The sequence below is a fragment of the Aphidius gifuensis genome, linkage group LG3 (assembly GCF_014905175.1).
Source record: "Aphidius gifuensis isolate YNYX2018 linkage group LG3, ASM1490517v1, whole genome shotgun sequence".
NCBI classification, from domain to species: Eukaryota; Metazoa; Arthropoda; class Insecta; order Hymenoptera; family Braconidae; genus Aphidius; species Aphidius gifuensis.
This window is the reverse complement of record NC_057790.1, coordinates 17,166,198-17,183,010: the sequence shown is the minus strand read 5'-3', so window position 1 is coordinate 17,183,010 and position 16,813 is coordinate 17,166,198. Positions and strand designations below refer to the sequence as shown.

Below are 16,813 nucleotides of genomic sequence, written 5' to 3'. Positions count from 1 at the left end.
ACCAATGATTTTAGAGAAAAATAATTATATATTACATAAGCAATAACTATTGTGTTTGTATCGATTATAAGCACATGTGTGTATATATAAAAAATTTTTTATTTTTTATTGTGATGAATTGGCGTGTTCACTTACAGAGGCTGCTGTCATTATCAATGATTATTTTCTCACCTGAGAAATTCCCTGGATAAATCACCTGAGCATTCAGTCAATTTGAGCTTTGTAAAATTAGTAAAATATATTTCCTCGCGCAATTTTTCCCTGGCTGAAATTTCATGTTGAACGTACAATTTTATATTTACAAATTCTCAAACTAATTAAACGCTCAGGATATTTTATTCGGGAAATTCTTTAAATGATAATATAATCATTAATTATAAATACAGCCAAGATACTGAGTATTGCAAATACTGATGTACCTGTTGGTAAAATGATTTGTTAAAAAAAAAAAAGAAATAAAAAAAACATAATAGAAGAATATATAAAGTATTTTGTAAATAGGCTCCAACGTAAATGAGTGATTTATAAATAAATGAAAAGATAATTTTAAACAATAAATAATAATTAATAGTAATTTTTAAATTAAAAATATATATGCGTACTTATGAATTTATTAAATAAAATATTTTTAACAAAAAAATTCATTAATAAATGTTTATTTATTTAATTTATAAACCAAAACCCATTCATCAGTCATTTACATTGTCAAGTTAACGCAAAAATAACTCAAAAAATAGTGATATCTGAACAGGAGTACAGAATAACAGAGGAGTAATTCATGAATTAGCCTGAACGCCGAGTTACTCCTCGCTCATTCTGTATTCCTAATACGAACGGCCATTTTTTTTTCTTACATTTCTTATGGTCAGAGTGGCCATCGAGTTTAGCGCCATCTAGCGTAGTCGTTATAATACCGTTTGAAAGGTTCAAAAATCGACTTATCGTACTAGGAGCGCAGAATATACGAGGAGTAGTTACTGCATCAAGAATAAGAAGAAGAAGAGTGGTGGTGGTGGGAGAAACTGTAAATTTTCAAGAAAAAAATTATTCTATCCGACTAGGGATACAGAATATGCGAGGAGTATTCACTGCATAGTAGTGATCCCCTCTTCTTCTTTGCTTTCTCCTTCTACTTTTTCTCCTTCTCCTTCTCCTTCTTCATCACACAACCACGTGTGGTATGTTCAAAAATCGAGTGATAGTATTAGGAAAGCAGAATAAGCGAGGAGTAACAACAAATACTCCTCGCATATTCTATATTCCTAGTAGAATACGACCATTTTTTTACAATATTTTCTTTTCGGATAGACGCATTGATTAACTCAAATACTTAAAAATAAATATAAATAAATAAATAAACAAATAAATAAATAAAAAACGATCTAATTTATATTTAGGATAAAAGGAATAATGGATTTTATTAATAATCATTAAATAATAATAAATAATTAATACTTTTTTATTTATTTAATCATGGAATAGGCTGTTTTATTTCTTTTTTTGGTCGAATAAAATGTGTATACATATTGTTTTTGTTTTTTATTAATTGTAATATTAATTATCATTCTGAATTCAATTGATAATAAAACTAATCAAACTTATACGCAACGGCGTTAATTAATTAAGTCCAGCTTTCCTCAACAATTATCTATTTTTAAAAAAAATTTTAATTAAAAAAAAATACGTTATTCATTTGTTTTTTTTTTTTGATTGAAAACATAGATGATTTTTTTTCTTGTTCTGCTTGTTTACTAATTTAAAAAATAATAATATTGTCAGTTTAAAAAATGAAAAAAAAAAAAAGAAAATTAATCTAATCATAACATTTGTAAAGAATTAATACATGCAAAATAAAATCAGTCAACATACTGACAAACTTTTTTTTTTAATATATAATTTTATAAACTATTTTTTCAACCTAGTGTCTGCATAAATAGTGAATTCACAGAAACATATATATATTGAATGAATTATTAAATAGTATTGTTTGTTTGTTTGTTTTTTTTTTTTTTTGTTCTTAACTGGGTTTTCTTAGCTATACATTATTATAAACTATTTAATATAATAATCATTAATCAAGATTTTACCATGATAAATATCCATAAGTTCATAATCTTGATGTTGTACAAAATAATAATCATTATAAATACGTTAAATTACAAGATAATCTTGAGTTACATGTTTTCAAAGATTTAAAAAAAGTAAAATAAAAAGGTAATTTATATTAATTACTATGTTTAAATTCACGTGGGATTTGAATGACTGGGTGTATTGGCATGAAACTTGGCTTCAAGTGCTCTTAATTTTTCTAGCCTCTCTAATGGATTCATCATGGTTCTTTCTTCATGAGCTGCTGAAAGTGGTGCAACTGTATTATTTGTATCAATTGTTAATTGTTTATTAATTTGTTGTGTTTGATTTTTTCTTGCTTGATCAATATCCTTGAGTCCTTGTTCAATAAAATTTTGAAATAAATGATGTGATTGTACAAGAAATGGTTGTAAATCAGCTTCTGGATGTTGAATTTTAAAATCATATAATTGTTGTAGTCCTTCTTGTACAAGATTTTTAGATCCAATTTTACTAAATATTTCAGATAATTGTGAATAAATAACTTTTGATATATGTTTTTGTTTTGTTATTGTTCTACTACCAGTATTATTATCATCTGGTTTAATTGTTTCAACAAGACGATTTAAATAATGTCTTAATTCCGATTCTTGTGTATTATTAATTTTAGTTAAATGATGTAATATTGATGAACCTTTAACTTTAGTCATACTATGTAAAACTGTTTTAATTGTTCTTAATGGCATATCAGTACTTCTTTTTTTCCACCATGATGTTGGATAATCTTTAAAAAATTGATGTACCTCAAATAATATTGTATCATAATCTAAATCATCTGACCAATTTGTCATTGTTTTAACAATTTTCCATAAACATTTCATAGCTAATTCTTCATATTTTGGTGCATATTTTTTTTCAGCACAATCATGAAGTAATTTAATTAATACACACATTATTGTTGTATGATTTGAATGATCAATTGTTTTAACAGTAATACTATTAACAACACGTGAATATGCATCAGCTTGACTAAAATGACATAATTTATTTTCAGCTAATAATATTAACATTTGATGTACAAGCTCTTTTAATTGTGGCATTGATACATTTTTACCCAATATACCACTTTCATAAAATGCAAGTGTAACCATAAATACTGATCTAAAACCTTTTGCAATATATGGACTTTCTGGATTTTGTGGATATGTTTGTAATAATTGTAATTGCATATTAATTGCATTCATAAATTTATCTTCTTTTAATTGTATCAATGATACTTGTGATGTTTGAGATTTTAAAAATGTTTCCATATTATTCATTGCTTGTATTGCAACATGAAGTTCTGGACTTGCCATTGCAATTATTGTACGTTCTAAATTATCATCTTTATTTGTTGGTGTTGGTGATGGTGATGATATTGGTGATACAACACGATTTGTATTTAATCTTGTATGTGATATTGGAATTATATTTTTTTGTGGTACATTTATTGTATTAACTGTTTCATTTGGATCCCAATTAATGTCTGTTAATTTTGGCATTTTATAACGAGCTGGTGCATTTTCTTCTAATTGTTTTAAAAAATCCATATCCAATCCAAATGGTCCAGATATTTTTGGTTTTGGTGGTGTTTTTATTCTGAAAAAAAAGTTGAATAAAGAAAATCATTAAAATTGCATTGATAAATAGAAAAATATAGAAAAAAACGAAGAAATTCACACAAAAAAAAACAATGTGAAAATCCTAGAAAGGAAATAAGTGATTTTTCTTGTTTAATCATTGATGGAGCATGCTTTTTTCGAGGATAGCAAATACCATGAAGATATCCAGCACCATCTAACACACAAAAGACAAAGAGAAAGTATTTTTTTAAAAAAACGTAATTAACAAACGTTTTAGCTTCATCAATTTCGTTGATGACTTGTTGATCAGCAGACTGCACATCAGATGATAATTTGATATTTTTCAAATTTTTATTATCAACTAAACGTTTGATAACATTTCTGCATGTTGAATCAGGTATAAAATAAATGTAAAAAAAAAAAAAAGAATATTTAAAAATGAATCAATTTGATGCTATTACAAAATAAAATAATTAAAAATAAATTTACCTTTCTGTTGGAATGTCAATTGGTTCTTCAACAATATGATCATCATCCTCATTGTTGTCATCAGCAACAACGTCATCATCATCATCAGCACCACCATTATCATCATTATCATCTTCAACTGGTGGAGCAATAACAGTAACAGGTGCTGCAGAAATTCTTGAATTTGATGCTGATTTAATAGGACGATTTTTACCAGCTCTTTTAATTCTTTCTTCTAGCAATGACAAATCTTTTTCTGAAATATTACCAACAAGTTTATAGACTTTTTCTCCTTCTAAATAATATGCTTGTACAATACAATTAAGTGCAGCATTTCTAACTGAATTATCTCTATCAGCAATTTGTTTAGCAATTTCTCTTAATGCTGCTGATGGTGTTGGTTGACATACAGATACACCATAATTTTCAATTAATGAACCAAGTTGATCTAGACACTCTGTTCTTTGACGTGCATTTTTAGATTTAAGACCTTCCATAACATAAGTAAATAGCTTTGATACAGGATAAACAGATGCAATTTGTTTAAATAATGCACGTACACCATTTCTAACAGCATCTTTTGGATCACCAATTTTAAGAATAAGATATGGAATAAAACATGCTGCTTCATTTTCCATCATATGATAATTATCTTGAATTAAAAGATTAAATACTGTTTGTAAATAATCTAAACCTTTTAATAATACTGATGGATTTGTATCAAAAAATCTAAGTGTTAACCATTTTAATATTAAATCCAAATTTGATACTAATGCTTTACTATTATTTGGTATATCTTCAGTAAGTGATTCAATGGCTTTTAAATGATATCGAAAATCTGAATGAAACATATTTGCAATAAGACTTTTATTAACACCAGCAGAACTCATTAATTCTTTTAATAATTCAACAAATTCTTCACGTGGTGTTGTAAAATTCCATTTAAGTACTTTTAATTTTTGTTCATCAATAACACGTTGATGTTTAAGATTATTAATAGCCAATAATGGACTTGTATCAACATCATCATCTTTTTTTCTTGCACTAGTTGGTTTTGATGTTGTACCTTTAGTTTTAACAACTGATTTTGATGCTTTCATTGCTCCAGCAGTTTTAATTGTTTTTGAATTATCCTCAATTGGTGCATTTTTTTTGGATGGTATTGGTTTTATTGGTACACTTGGTCTTGCTTTATCAAGTCCAGCAATAACAACAGTTTTTGATCCTGGTTTTAATTTTTCAGTTTGTCTAACCATAAATTCATATGATAAATGTGTCATAAAACCAATTGCTGCTTCTTGTGCATATTTACGTACATCTGAATTACGATCTTCAAGATTACTATATAAATGTGGTAAACAAATAACTAATTCTTCTTTTGGAATTGATTTAACAGTTATACCAGGTAATTTTTGTGATAACCAATTCCATAATTCAGCTCTTAATGCTGGTGAACCAGATTTTAATGCATCACCAATCATTTCACCATCAAAAAATTCTTTATAACCACATTGATCACCCCATGTATTCATACATGATATTGCTGCTGCTCTTATCCAATTTTTTGAATCACCAAGACACTGTACAAAACCAGGAAATAATACTCTAATATGTTGTTTTATTGGTGGACCCATTGCTGTTGCTAATCCCTCACAAATACCCAATGCTGATTGTGCTATTTTAGTATTACTATCAGTTAATCTTGGTGATAATGCTCTTGGTAATTCACCAATATTACCTTTTATAAATTTTGTCTCTGTTAAAATGGTACTTATTTTTTGTAATCCTTCATTTCTTATTTTCCAATTTTTATCATTTAATTCAGCAAGTAATGACTCTGTTATTTGTCCACTAATATCAACTCTTGGTATTATATCATTAATATCAATTTTTTCAATAACTTCTTCATCATTTTCAGTATCATCATCATTATTATTATTATTATTGTTGGAATTTTTTATATTTTGTTCTTTTGATTTTGGTCCTCTTGTTGGTACTGGTTGTGGTTCATCATTTCTTTTATCACATTCTTGTTCAATTTGTTGTTTTAATGCTGGTTTTTCATTTTCAAAAAACATTAATAATGGTTTACCAACATAAACATATAATGCACCAATCATTGTTATTGCTGATGAACGTACAGATGGATTTGTTGCTGTTGTTGCTTTTTTAACATTTTCAATTAAACCTTTGACATTTGTTGGACATCCAAATTCAATAATTGCATTTGATAGCCATAATAATGTTTCAATTTGTACTTTTGGATTTTTTTGATTAAATGCAAAATTAACTGTTTCATTAATAACATGATCAAAACCAGTTGCTTCAGCAATTGATAATAATGTATCAGCAGCTAATGTACCATTTTTAGTATCAGCTAATTTTTCAGTAATATCCATTATACAATAGCTTGATGTTGTCAATGAAAATGGATAATTTTCAGCTAACATTTTAACAACTTCAAGACGAAGTTTTAATACTTGAAAATTTGTATCTTTAAAACCAGGTTTTTTACCAATTGTTCTAACAATAACTTGTGGTGATACATCAGATGATTCCATTGTTTTAATAGCATCAGTAAGTTGTTCAACAGATTGAAGTCTTGTTTTCCAATTTGCATCACCTAAACCAGATAAAATTTCACTTGAAAATGTCTCAGCAGCAATTTCATCAACAGATTCACTTGATAAATCACGTTCCATTTGAATTTTTGGTGCTTGTGGTTTTTTTGAAGCAGCTGTAGCAACACCAGATGATTTTTTTGTTACTGGTTTTTTTGTTGTTGTGGTTGTTGTTGGTCTTTGAACTTTTTTAACACCACCAATTACTGTTTTAGGTGCTTCAACTTTAGCTGGTGCTGTTGTTGGACGTTCAACTTTTTTTGCAACACTTGTTTTAACTAATATAACAGCTTTTTCAGCACATTCTTGTATTTTTGCCATTTTTAAAGGATCTAAATCAGTTAAAAATGGCATCATTGATTTTTCACCAACAAGTTTCATTGCTGTACCTAATGCTTCAGCTGAATTATCACGTACAGTTGGTTCAGCTTCATTTAATGTTTTTAATAATGCTGTACTATATGCTTTTAATAATTTTTTATTTAAAACAGCTGGTTGAGTTTTAGCAAAACATCTTGATATAAATGCTGCTGTTTCTGCTTTAACTGATGGATTTTTATTTTCTAATGCTGCTATAACATCCTCCAAAATAACATCAATTGTTTGTGATTGAAAAATTGCATCAACAGCTTCACGAAATACAGCAACAATATTTGGTTTTTTTTCTTTAAATTTTTCAAGTACAGCTGTTAAACAAACACCAGCATATGGTAAAAATTTTTTTTTTAAACCATTTGCTAAACCAGCAAGACATTTACCAGCTAAACCAACAACTACAACATTTGAATCTTTACTTATGATTTTTTTTAAAGCACGTACAAGCTCACCATAATCTCCACTTTCTAATTTTGGATTTTTAGTTAAATTTTCAAGTACTTCCATGGCTTCTTTACGTTCTTGCCATTTTTTAGCTTCTAATTTATCATAAAAATCTTTTGGAAGTTTTGATAATATATCAACAGGATCAATAAGATCATATGGATCAATATCATTAGCAGCTGTATCAATTTCATCATCTTCATCATCAACATCACCAGAACCACCACCACCAGTTTCTAATACAACTGTATTTTTAGGTTTTTGTGATCGTAAATAACGATTTGGAGTTGCACGTTCATTTCCTAATTTTGAAAATTCAGCTTCTAATTCTGTTAATTGTACTGGTTTAAGTGTATTTAATTGTTGTTTTATTGGTGCACCAATCCAACGATATATTTCAATAATCATGGCTTTACCCTCTTCACGTACACACTTATCACGATCCTCAAGAAAAGCAGGTAATTTTTTAATCAATGGTTTTGGATTTATAATTTTAGGTCCAAATTCACGTAAACTCAATGTCAACGTATTTATACACGCTGATACAATTTTTGGATTTTTAGCTTCTGTACCTTTTAATAGCTCTTCAAGTACAGCTTCATGTTTTTCAATTTCAATATACATTAATATTAATTGTATTGCATTATTTTTTGTTTTTATTTTTGTTGCTGCAACACATTTATTAACAATTCCATTCATAACATCACCAACTGTTTTTCCAGCACATGCTGCATTTTCAACATATGCCAATGCAGCCTCAAGACCTTTTTCTTGAGCAGCAACATTACTATCAACAACAAATTTTTTAATTAAACCCAAAAATTTATTCCATTCTGGTGATTTTTCATCATCAATACAGCTAAATTTTTTTGTACATTCCTCATAGCCATGAACTCGAGCTTTCCATGACTGTAATTAAAAATATATCAATTATTATTTTTATCTGTAAAATATTTTTATATACAAAAGGTCAAAAGTTATAAACTCACCTTGTGTACACAGCGATCTTCAACTGGTAATTTTGTAAATTCAGTCTCCTCCTCCATCCTTAATCAATCTTTAAAATACAAACAAAAATAAAAACAAAAAATTAATCACCATTTCATCATCATCATCATCGTCATTGGCACTGACCATATATATATGTATATACATAAAAATATAAATGCATATATATAGGCATATGCAAAAAAATAAAATAAAAATGTTTTTTTTTTTTCTTTTTTTATTCTTCCATTTTTGGTTATTGCATTAACATGATATTTTTTTAATGTACAAAATGAACTTGACATGTCTTTTTTTGGACATAAAAAATTCATGCTATTAATGATTAACATTATTATCAAGGACAAGTAGGACATGTGGGAGTTTGTTATAAAGAAAATAATATACAAAAAAATTGATAAAAATACGTTAGGAAAATTATTGAATGATGACTTTTTTGATTGAAAATTCATTGATGCTTTTGATGTTCTGATGAATATTTACCTTGACTGATGATAGCTGTTTGTGGATACTTTGGATCCAATATTACTTGATTCAACTAATCGATTCACTCTCACTGTTATTATTAATTAATGTTATATTATTTTTTAATTTACGACTTAACAATGAATATCGACAACGACGTTGCGGCGGCCATTAAATCCTGAATAACTCCTGGGTTTTTCAAATATATGTGTATGGATGATGATGATGATGATACACACCAACGTCTTCTCTTTCTACGCTTTTTTTTTTCACCTTTTTCCACTTTTTTCTCTCTCTGTCTTTTAATATGAGAAAAAAAAAAAAGCGCAATATATATAACTGTCAAAAAGGAACATAGACTATGCAAATATAAGAAACGAAACTCGTTTATTGATTATGATGATAAAGATGGCGTGCATTATTGGGGTCCCTAAAATACTTACATACATTTTAATTGGTTCAATGATTATTTTTGACAAATAGCAAATGATATTTTCTAGGAAATAATGTTACTCCAAAAATCCGTCAAATCATATTCATTTAATTTGTGCCTATCTATTAAATTTGTTTTTTCTAAGCACGCTGGATAAAACCGTCGTGTTTGGCATCTAATAAAAAAAAATACACACAAAATATCAATTAGTGTTTTGAAAAATAAATAAATAATTTCTTTGTTCTTTTATATATCAATATCAACAATAATCAGGTAAATTATTAATATAACAATTTTTCTAAAACTTGATAACTAATCATTCATAAAGATATACCTATAAAAAAAATAGAGTAAAAAAATGATTTATTAACATAACCTAACAAGTATATACCTATAAATAAATTTTAAATGATTAAATATAATAATAATTGTTTATATTTATCAAGTGATGAGTCCATTAAATAGAGGACCACTTATGGGTCCAAGAATGGGTCCACCAATTGGTATGCGACCGCCCCCGCCACGTTTTGCAAGACCACCAATGCCGGGATTGCCACCAAGAATGATGGGTATGCCACCACCTTTACCAATGCCAATGGGTGGACCAATTTATAATGGTCCACCAGTTAGACAAAGAATGGGACCACCTAGACCAGGTTCAATGATGAGACCAAATGGTCCACCACCATTATTACGTCCAAGAAATGGTTTACCACCACTTATGCCACAAATGATGGGACCAAGAGGAATGGGTCCTCGTGGTCCATTAATGAGACCTGGACCAAGAGGTATGCTACCACCACCACCAGGTCCATTACACATGAGACCAAGATTTACATCAACAAATGGAAATAACAAAAATAAACATATTAGCAATTCAAAAAAAGCTAATAAATTTGAGGTAAATTATTTTTATTTTAAATAATTATTCATGTATTATTAACTTTTGTGTTTTGTATATTTTTTAGGAAATTGAATTAAAAAAACCATGGATGACAGATGAAATACGTAGTGAAATACAAAAAAAAAATAAACTATATGCTAAAGCTAAAAAAAATAAAGATGCTAAAGAATGGGATGAATTTAAAGATTTAAGAAATAAAGTTACAAGAATGATACGTGATGCTAAAAATGATTATCTTATTAAAAATCCAGATCAGGTATTTATGTATTTTTTAAATATTTATTTATTGAATAACAATAATCAAATGGTAAACAATATATAAAGTATATTGTCCAAGTGTTTGTGTGTGTGTTGAAAAAAATATAATTTATTTTGCTGATGATAAAATCAAAAAGGGTTCAGCAATTTATCGGTATTAAAAATTCTCAAAATAATCAAAATTGATAAATATATCATTCAGCTATTATTTTTCTTTTACAAATGCTTTAATGATTATATTTATTTTGATATCCATTATTAGTAGAAATTTGATGTTGTTTATGAAATTTTCTTCATTATATTTTATTCAATTTAATGAATTTTTGTTTGGAAAAAAAAAATAAAATATATAAAGAATATATAAAAAATCAAAAACATCGTTTGATGAAAAATGATTTAAAATTACAGGGTGGTCAAAAAACAGGTGTTAAGAATGCAATTAAGTCCGAGAGTGTTAAGGAAATTGAAAAATGCGATAATCTACCTGAACTTACGTTGAAAATGGAAGTTAAGGAGGAGCCGCAGCCTACCAGCGAACAGGCTCAGTCTTAAAGCTTCAGGCTACTCCTCCTAATTCATTAAATAATAATTATTTAAATTTAAATTATAAATATAATATCTTTACAAAGATTAATTTTAAAACTTATTTGTATTTAAATTTGTGTCATCATCATCATCACTATTAACAACAAAATAAACTACGCGTTAAGTGATGAGAAAAAGAGAGAGGAAAAAAATGATATTTACTTGAAAAAATAGCATAAAAACTATCTAATTAATTTCAGTTTAAAGTAATGCTTTTTAAAAATTATTTAAAATTAACTTCAATATATTTCATTGTTAATTAATCAATAGTAACACTGCATTGAGCTTTATAACATTCCTAAGAAACAATTTTTTATTGTGTCATGAAAAATCAATAAGCTAATCACAAATAAAAATATTAAAATTATAAATTAGAATATACTTAATTGAATCCGGTAGAAATAAAAATAATATGAATTTTCTTTTTCACGTACTATGTTTGCAATATGACACAAATTGAATATATTGTCTTGTAGTAATTTTAAAAACCAGTTCAATTTATTTATTCGTTTTATTTTTTAAATTACTTTCACATTTATACCTCAATGAATTAATTTATTATACATATTATTTATAAGTAATTGCAAAAAAAAAAAAAAAAAAGGTCTAAAAAAAACGAAAATTGTATTTGATACTCTTAATGTAAAAAAAATAAAAATTATTTCTACAAAATTTTACTTGAACACTTAGACACAATATATTGTCCTTGATGAAAAAAAAAAAAATATTTAAAACTGGATTTGATAAATAGGATAATAATAAAACTGAAAACTAAAGAAAAAATTTTTAGGCTGCCTTATATCAAGATGAAGAAGATTTTACTGATCCAAGAGATGAAAAAGATAATAGTAATGATGAAATGGAAGAAAATGAAGAAGTATATTATTGTGATCCATGTGATCGTGATTTTATATCAGCAAAATTACTTGAACAACATTTAAATGAACATCGTGTTTGTGGTATTGATAATTGTACATTTACTGCACATTCAAAAGTTGTTGAATTACACATTAAAAATCAACACATTACTGGACACTATGATCGTATTAAAAAAGCAGAAGATATACCTGATTGGATTGCCGAAAGAAAAAGGTAAAACTAGCTTTATTTATTATTAATTTATTAATATAAATAAATGTAAAATTTGTTATTTATATTTTTTTATCTAGACAATTTCCTACAAAAAAAAATATTGAACTTAAAAATGCTGCTAATTTGGAGAAACAAGAACGTGGTGAAATAATTCAAGGACAAAATAAACGTAAATCAATGACACCAAGAGATGAAAATAATTCACGACAACCGAGAGAAAAAAAGAGAAAACGTGCTAAAAAACGTCGACCAGAAATTCAAAAACCCATAACAAATTTAGAAAATGTTGAAAGTTGTCAAGGAATTTTACCTTTCAGAGGCACAAGTAAGCAATAAATAAAAAATTTATTTGATATTGTAATTTGTACTAATAATTTATATCATGTATTTTTTCGATTTTTTAAATAGAATTTTCATTAGCAGAGTGTGATAAAAAATTAATAGAAACTGATGATGAAGAAACTCACCCCATTGATGACAAAATATCTGATGATGACGATGATGAACAGCCTACTCTTCCTCGTGATAGCTCTAGTCAACATGAAGAAACACCATCAACCAGTATCATTGTACAAAATGATACACCTTCAGCTAGTAATTCACTCCTAGGTTTAGTCGCAGATTATGGCAGTGACACAGATGACGGTAATATTTTTGAAACAAAAAATACTCTTGTAATATAATATCAAATTAAATAATTAATTATTTAATTTTTTTTCTCTTCATAGAACCACCTGATGAAACTCCAATAAAAAAAGTAAAATTAAATTTACCTGAATTCATTGAAGACAATTCATCAACGACAATTCAATCATCTAATCAAGTACCTGTTAAATTAACTGAAAAAACAAATGAAAATTTAGAATTAACATCAAATAATAATAACAAAAATAAACAACAACAAAATACAATTGATAAAAAACCAAAAAAACCAACATTACAAATGGAAAAAAAATATCCTACATTGTTGGAAAAATTATTAGAAAAAGAAATACATCATGAAAGAAATTACATTGCACAAATAATTAAATATATTTATGATAATAATTTTTTTGATGAAATTAATGATAATAAATGTATATAATTACTAATAATAAATTAATAAACATTGAAAGATAAATTGATATAAATTTTTTTGTTTGTTTTTATTTATTATACATAAAAATAATAATTGTCAGAAGGAAATTTTATAATTTTAAATTATTTAATTTTACTTTGAGAAACGTTTCTTCTTTTTTTTCTTTGATCCCTCCTCCTGCGAATTCATTTCATTATTATTTTGTTGTATTCTTTTTTCACCAGTTTTAATTCTAATTAAAGAATTAGTATTCTTACTTTTAAGAGCTTCCTTGAATTCTTCATCAGTGGCTTTGATTGAATAATTTTTTAAGTCCTCTGGGTCAATTTGTTTGACTAGCTTTTTACGGTCTTCCATTTGTTTTTTTGATATTTCTTTTTCAGCATCATCAAGTTCTTTTTGTAATGATTTACTTTTTTCATTATCAACAGTAATATTATCATTTTGTCCATGTGTTACAATCATTGTTTTTTCAATAAAATCTTCAGAGATACTATTTAAATATTGTATTGATTTTCTAACAAGTTTATTGAATAAACTTAAAATTTGTGATGCTGGAATATTTTGTAATTCTTCAGATAATTTTTCAACTGTTTTATGTTGTAATCCAAGTCCAAGTAAAATTGCTTGTTGAATAAATGGTAATTCAGTATCACCCATTAAATTTAAATAATACATTTTACCAAGTGATGGCAATAAATCAGTAATTAAATGATAATCAGCCATATTATTGCTATACATTTCAAGTCTTTTTATGTCATATGATGTAAAATAAGAATCTAAAACATCTTTTGAAATTACTTTTTTTGGTAATGTAAATGCTTTATTAGCAAGAAGTTCCAGGGCAAGTGCAGGTGTATAAGAAGTAAATGAATATGATAATAAATTAACAAATCTTTTTCTAAAATCAATCCAATAAGCTTCAAGCCATTTGTAATCTTGATTTTCATCATCATTATTAATTTTTGATATCATAATACATGAGTGTTCACCAGTAATGTCATTTGTTGTTTGTCTTAAATAAACTGGAATAAAATTTGCTCTTTTCCAGAATTTTAATAAACTCAAAGTAAGTCCAAATGATACACCAATATAATCCAATCTTTCTGGACGTCTTTCATTTAAATTAAGTAACAATGGTGGTAATGATGAACGTGGTTCAATTGTTTCTTCTAATAAATCAACATTTTCTTCTTCAACTTTTGATATATCAATATTATTATCTTCATTTGATTCATTAATATTTGGAATTTTCATTTCATAATATTTTTTTAATAGTTCAAGTGCTTTTGAGCCATATTTCATACCTTGATAATCAGGATGAACAGCAATTCTAACAATTCTTGCACCAGCTAATCTTGGAAAATCATCATCTTGATATTGTTGTGCAATTGTCCATGGTATTAAATCACCAGCAGCTTTTTTACCTCTACCTAAACCTTGTGATATTGTTTCTTTACTTATTTCACCTTCTAAACATACTTGTATAACAACAAGAATTTCTGGTAATGTTTTTTTATTTGGATCAACTGGACCCAATAAACAAAATAAATGATGAGCTGGTGCATCAGACATCATTTGTAAATCATTTGGACTATTTTTATAATGTGAAGATACATATAATGCAACAAGACGTTGTAAAAATAATTCAGATGCTTTGTGATATGAAAATAATGTATCACGATTAATATAATAAAGTTGACATGCATCAGGTGGTGGACAACCAGATAATATTGGTGCATTTGTCATTGCATCAAGACACAATAAATTTGTAAGCCATTCTTCAACATTATCACCAGTTTTATAACGTATTGATTCATCCAATGTTAATTCACAAAGTTCACGACCTAGAGTATTTTTATCTTTATCTTTTTTACCATGTGAATTTTCTGGTACTGTTTGTTCACGTAATTTTTGTATAAGTTTTAATGATAATGATCTACCTGTACCCTCATAGCCATTTATTGTTGATGATAAAAATACAAGATATGGTCCAAGCATTGCTTTAACATATGGTAATGGTATTGCTGCTGCTTCATCAACAACAAGTAATTCAGCTTGACTTAATTTTTGTACATCTGTTGGATGTATATATTGAATTGTTTGACGATGATCTCTAAATACATTAACACGTACTGTTGCTTTATTAAATTCTGGATTTGTTGATTGTACTAAACCATAATCCATATGTTCTTGATAAGCAAGTGCATCAAAACCTTTAAATACAAATTCAAATAATGTATGTAAATTTTCTGGACTTGGACTTGATATATAAATATTTGAATAACCAAATGCAATTGCTGCTGCAATTGAAAGACCAAGAGTTGCTGATTTACCACGACCACGTGATGCTGTTAATGATACTGTTGTTCTAAGTGTTTTTTCTGATATTGTTTCAATAAATTTAAGTAATGCTTTTGCTTGATCAATTGTTTTACAACAATTTATAAGTGATGATACTGGTTGAGTATCTTTAAAACTATCTTTTAACATATCAAGCTCAGTTTGTTCACCAGTTGATGCTAATTTTGGTACTGATTCAATTTTAAGATTTTTTGATGAAATTGGAAGTACACGAAGTTGATCATCAACAACAAGACAACGTTGACAATGTGCCAATGATAATAAAAAACGTTCATTAAATCTGCATGCAACATCTTGATGTGCTTCTGTACGAAATCTTTGATGGACATCCATACTCATTGTATAAAGTTGTTTTAAAGAAGCTACTGATTGTAAAAGTAGTACAATAAGTCCACCACCTTCAACAGTTTCAATAGTACGAGCAAGAAGATTTGGTGTTAATGCCTCAAAATCTTGAAGTACACACATTCCATATGTATTACCAAGTATCTTATGAGTTTCTTTATAATAACAATAACGAATATTTGTTGACACAACAAACAACTCAAATGGATCATCTTCATTAACATCATGTCTTCCACTTGTTACTTTTTTTGTTGTAGCTTTCATTTTCTTTTTTCTATGACCACCAAAACCTAGCTCATTTTTATAACACCACAATACTGATGGTCTTGCTTTTACCACTGTTTTCGACAACATGTGATGAAGTAATGTAACCTAAATAAAGCAACAAAAAACATTATTACAATCATAAATTAATTATTATTTAAATAAGTCATTTAAGCTTCAAGTTATTTATTTACCTGATCCTTGGCTTTTTCACCAATAACAACAAACATTGTTCTGTGTCCTGCAGCAACACCATTTTCAATTAATACACGTATTCTATTGTCGATCTTTTTTCGCACCATTTTAACTAAGTTTTTATTAATCAACAATTAACAATATGCAACACAAATTAACAAAATTGTTTTAAAAGAATTTTTTTTAAGGTTATTACAGCAGCTTTATGCACATGTGCCTGGCGTG

General features: G+C 27.1%; 3 protein-coding genes across 5 annotated transcripts; 1 reads left to right on the top strand and 2 right to left on the bottom strand.

Annotated features, from left to right (window-relative positions):
- Positions 1–1,444: 1,444 nt before the first annotated feature.
- On the bottom strand, positions 1,445–9,414 carry LOC122852261 (protein mini spindles). 2 transcript variants are annotated; one of them, XM_044151961.1, is made up of 5 exons: positions 9,089–9,414; positions 8,590–8,657; positions 4,182–8,509; positions 3,963–4,073; positions 1,490–3,708 (listed from the first exon to the last, which is right to left on the bottom strand). In XM_044151961.1, the coding sequence occupies exons 2-5, from the start codon at positions 8,644–8,646 to the stop codon at positions 2,244–2,246; spliced, it is 5,961 nt and encodes a 1,986-aa protein (XP_044007896.1). In that variant the 5' UTR covers positions 8,647–8,657; positions 9,089–9,414; the 3' UTR covers positions 1,490–2,243. The 2 variants fall into 2 exon arrangements, with proteins under 2 accessions (XP_044007897.1, XP_044007896.1); XM_044151962.1 differs by lacking the exon at positions 3,963–4,073 and having other exon boundaries at positions 1,445–3,708; positions 9,089–9,341.
- A 121-nt stretch (positions 9,415–9,535) lies between these two features.
- LOC122852260 (nuclear fragile X mental retardation-interacting protein 1-like) lies at positions 9,536–13,463 on the top strand. 2 transcript variants are annotated; one of them, XM_044151960.1, is made up of 7 exons: positions 9,536–9,776; positions 9,950–10,404; positions 10,472–10,663; positions 12,041–12,342; positions 12,420–12,667; positions 12,766–12,987; positions 13,071–13,445. In XM_044151960.1, exons 2-7 carry the CDS (start codon positions 9,952–9,954, stop codon positions 13,424–13,426), a joined length of 1,773 nt encoding a protein of 590 aa, XP_044007895.1. In that variant the 5' UTR covers positions 9,536–9,776; positions 9,950–9,951; the 3' UTR covers positions 13,427–13,445. The 2 variants fall into 2 exon arrangements, with proteins under 2 accessions (XP_044007895.1, XP_044007894.1); XM_044151959.1 differs by having other exon boundaries at positions 9,537–9,776; positions 12,751–12,987; positions 13,071–13,463.
- A 9-nt stretch (positions 13,464–13,472) lies between these two features.
- Positions 13,473–16,813, bottom strand: LOC122852259 (RNA cytidine acetyltransferase). The gene is made up of 2 exons (XM_044151957.1): positions 16,588–16,813; positions 13,473–16,501 (listed from the first exon to the last, which is right to left on the bottom strand). Exons 1-2 carry the CDS (start codon positions 16,693–16,695, stop codon positions 13,553–13,555), a joined length of 3,057 nt encoding a protein of 1,018 aa, XP_044007892.1. The 5' UTR covers positions 16,696–16,813; the 3' UTR covers positions 13,473–13,552.

Excerpts from the sequence above, each read along its gene's own strand:
- LOC122852261 (XM_044151961.1), bottom strand. The coding sequence starts at position 8,646 with ATGGAGGAGGAGACTGAATTTACAAAATTACCAGTTGAAGATCGCTGT. Across the intron at positions 4,074-4,181 it reads ATTGACATTCCAACAGAAAG|AAATGTTATCAAACGTTTAG; the intron begins GTAAATTTATTT and ends TTCAACATGCAG. Across the intron at positions 3,709-3,962 it reads GAAATTGATGAAGCTAAAAC|AATAAAAACACCACCAAAAC; the intron begins GTTTGTTAATTA and ends CTTTTTTTTCAG.
- LOC122852260 (XM_044151959.1), top strand. The coding sequence starts at position 9,952 with ATGAGTCCATTAAATAGAGGACCACTTATGGGTCCAAGAATGGGTCCA. Across the intron at positions 10,405-10,471 it reads AAAAAGCTAATAAATTTGAG|GAAATTGAATTAAAAAAACC; the intron begins GTAAATTATTTT and ends TATATTTTTTAG. Across the intron at positions 10,664-12,040 it reads TTATTAAAAATCCAGATCAG|GCTGCCTTATATCAAGATGA; the intron begins GTATTTATGTAT and ends AAAAATTTTTAG.
- LOC122852259 (XM_044151957.1), bottom strand. The coding sequence starts at position 16,695 with ATGGTGCGAAAAAAGATCGACAATAGAATACGTGTATTAATTGAAAAT. Across the intron at positions 16,502-16,587 it reads GTGAAAAAGCCAAGGATCAG|GTTACATTACTTCATCACAT; the intron begins GTAAATAAATAA and ends TGCTTTATTTAG.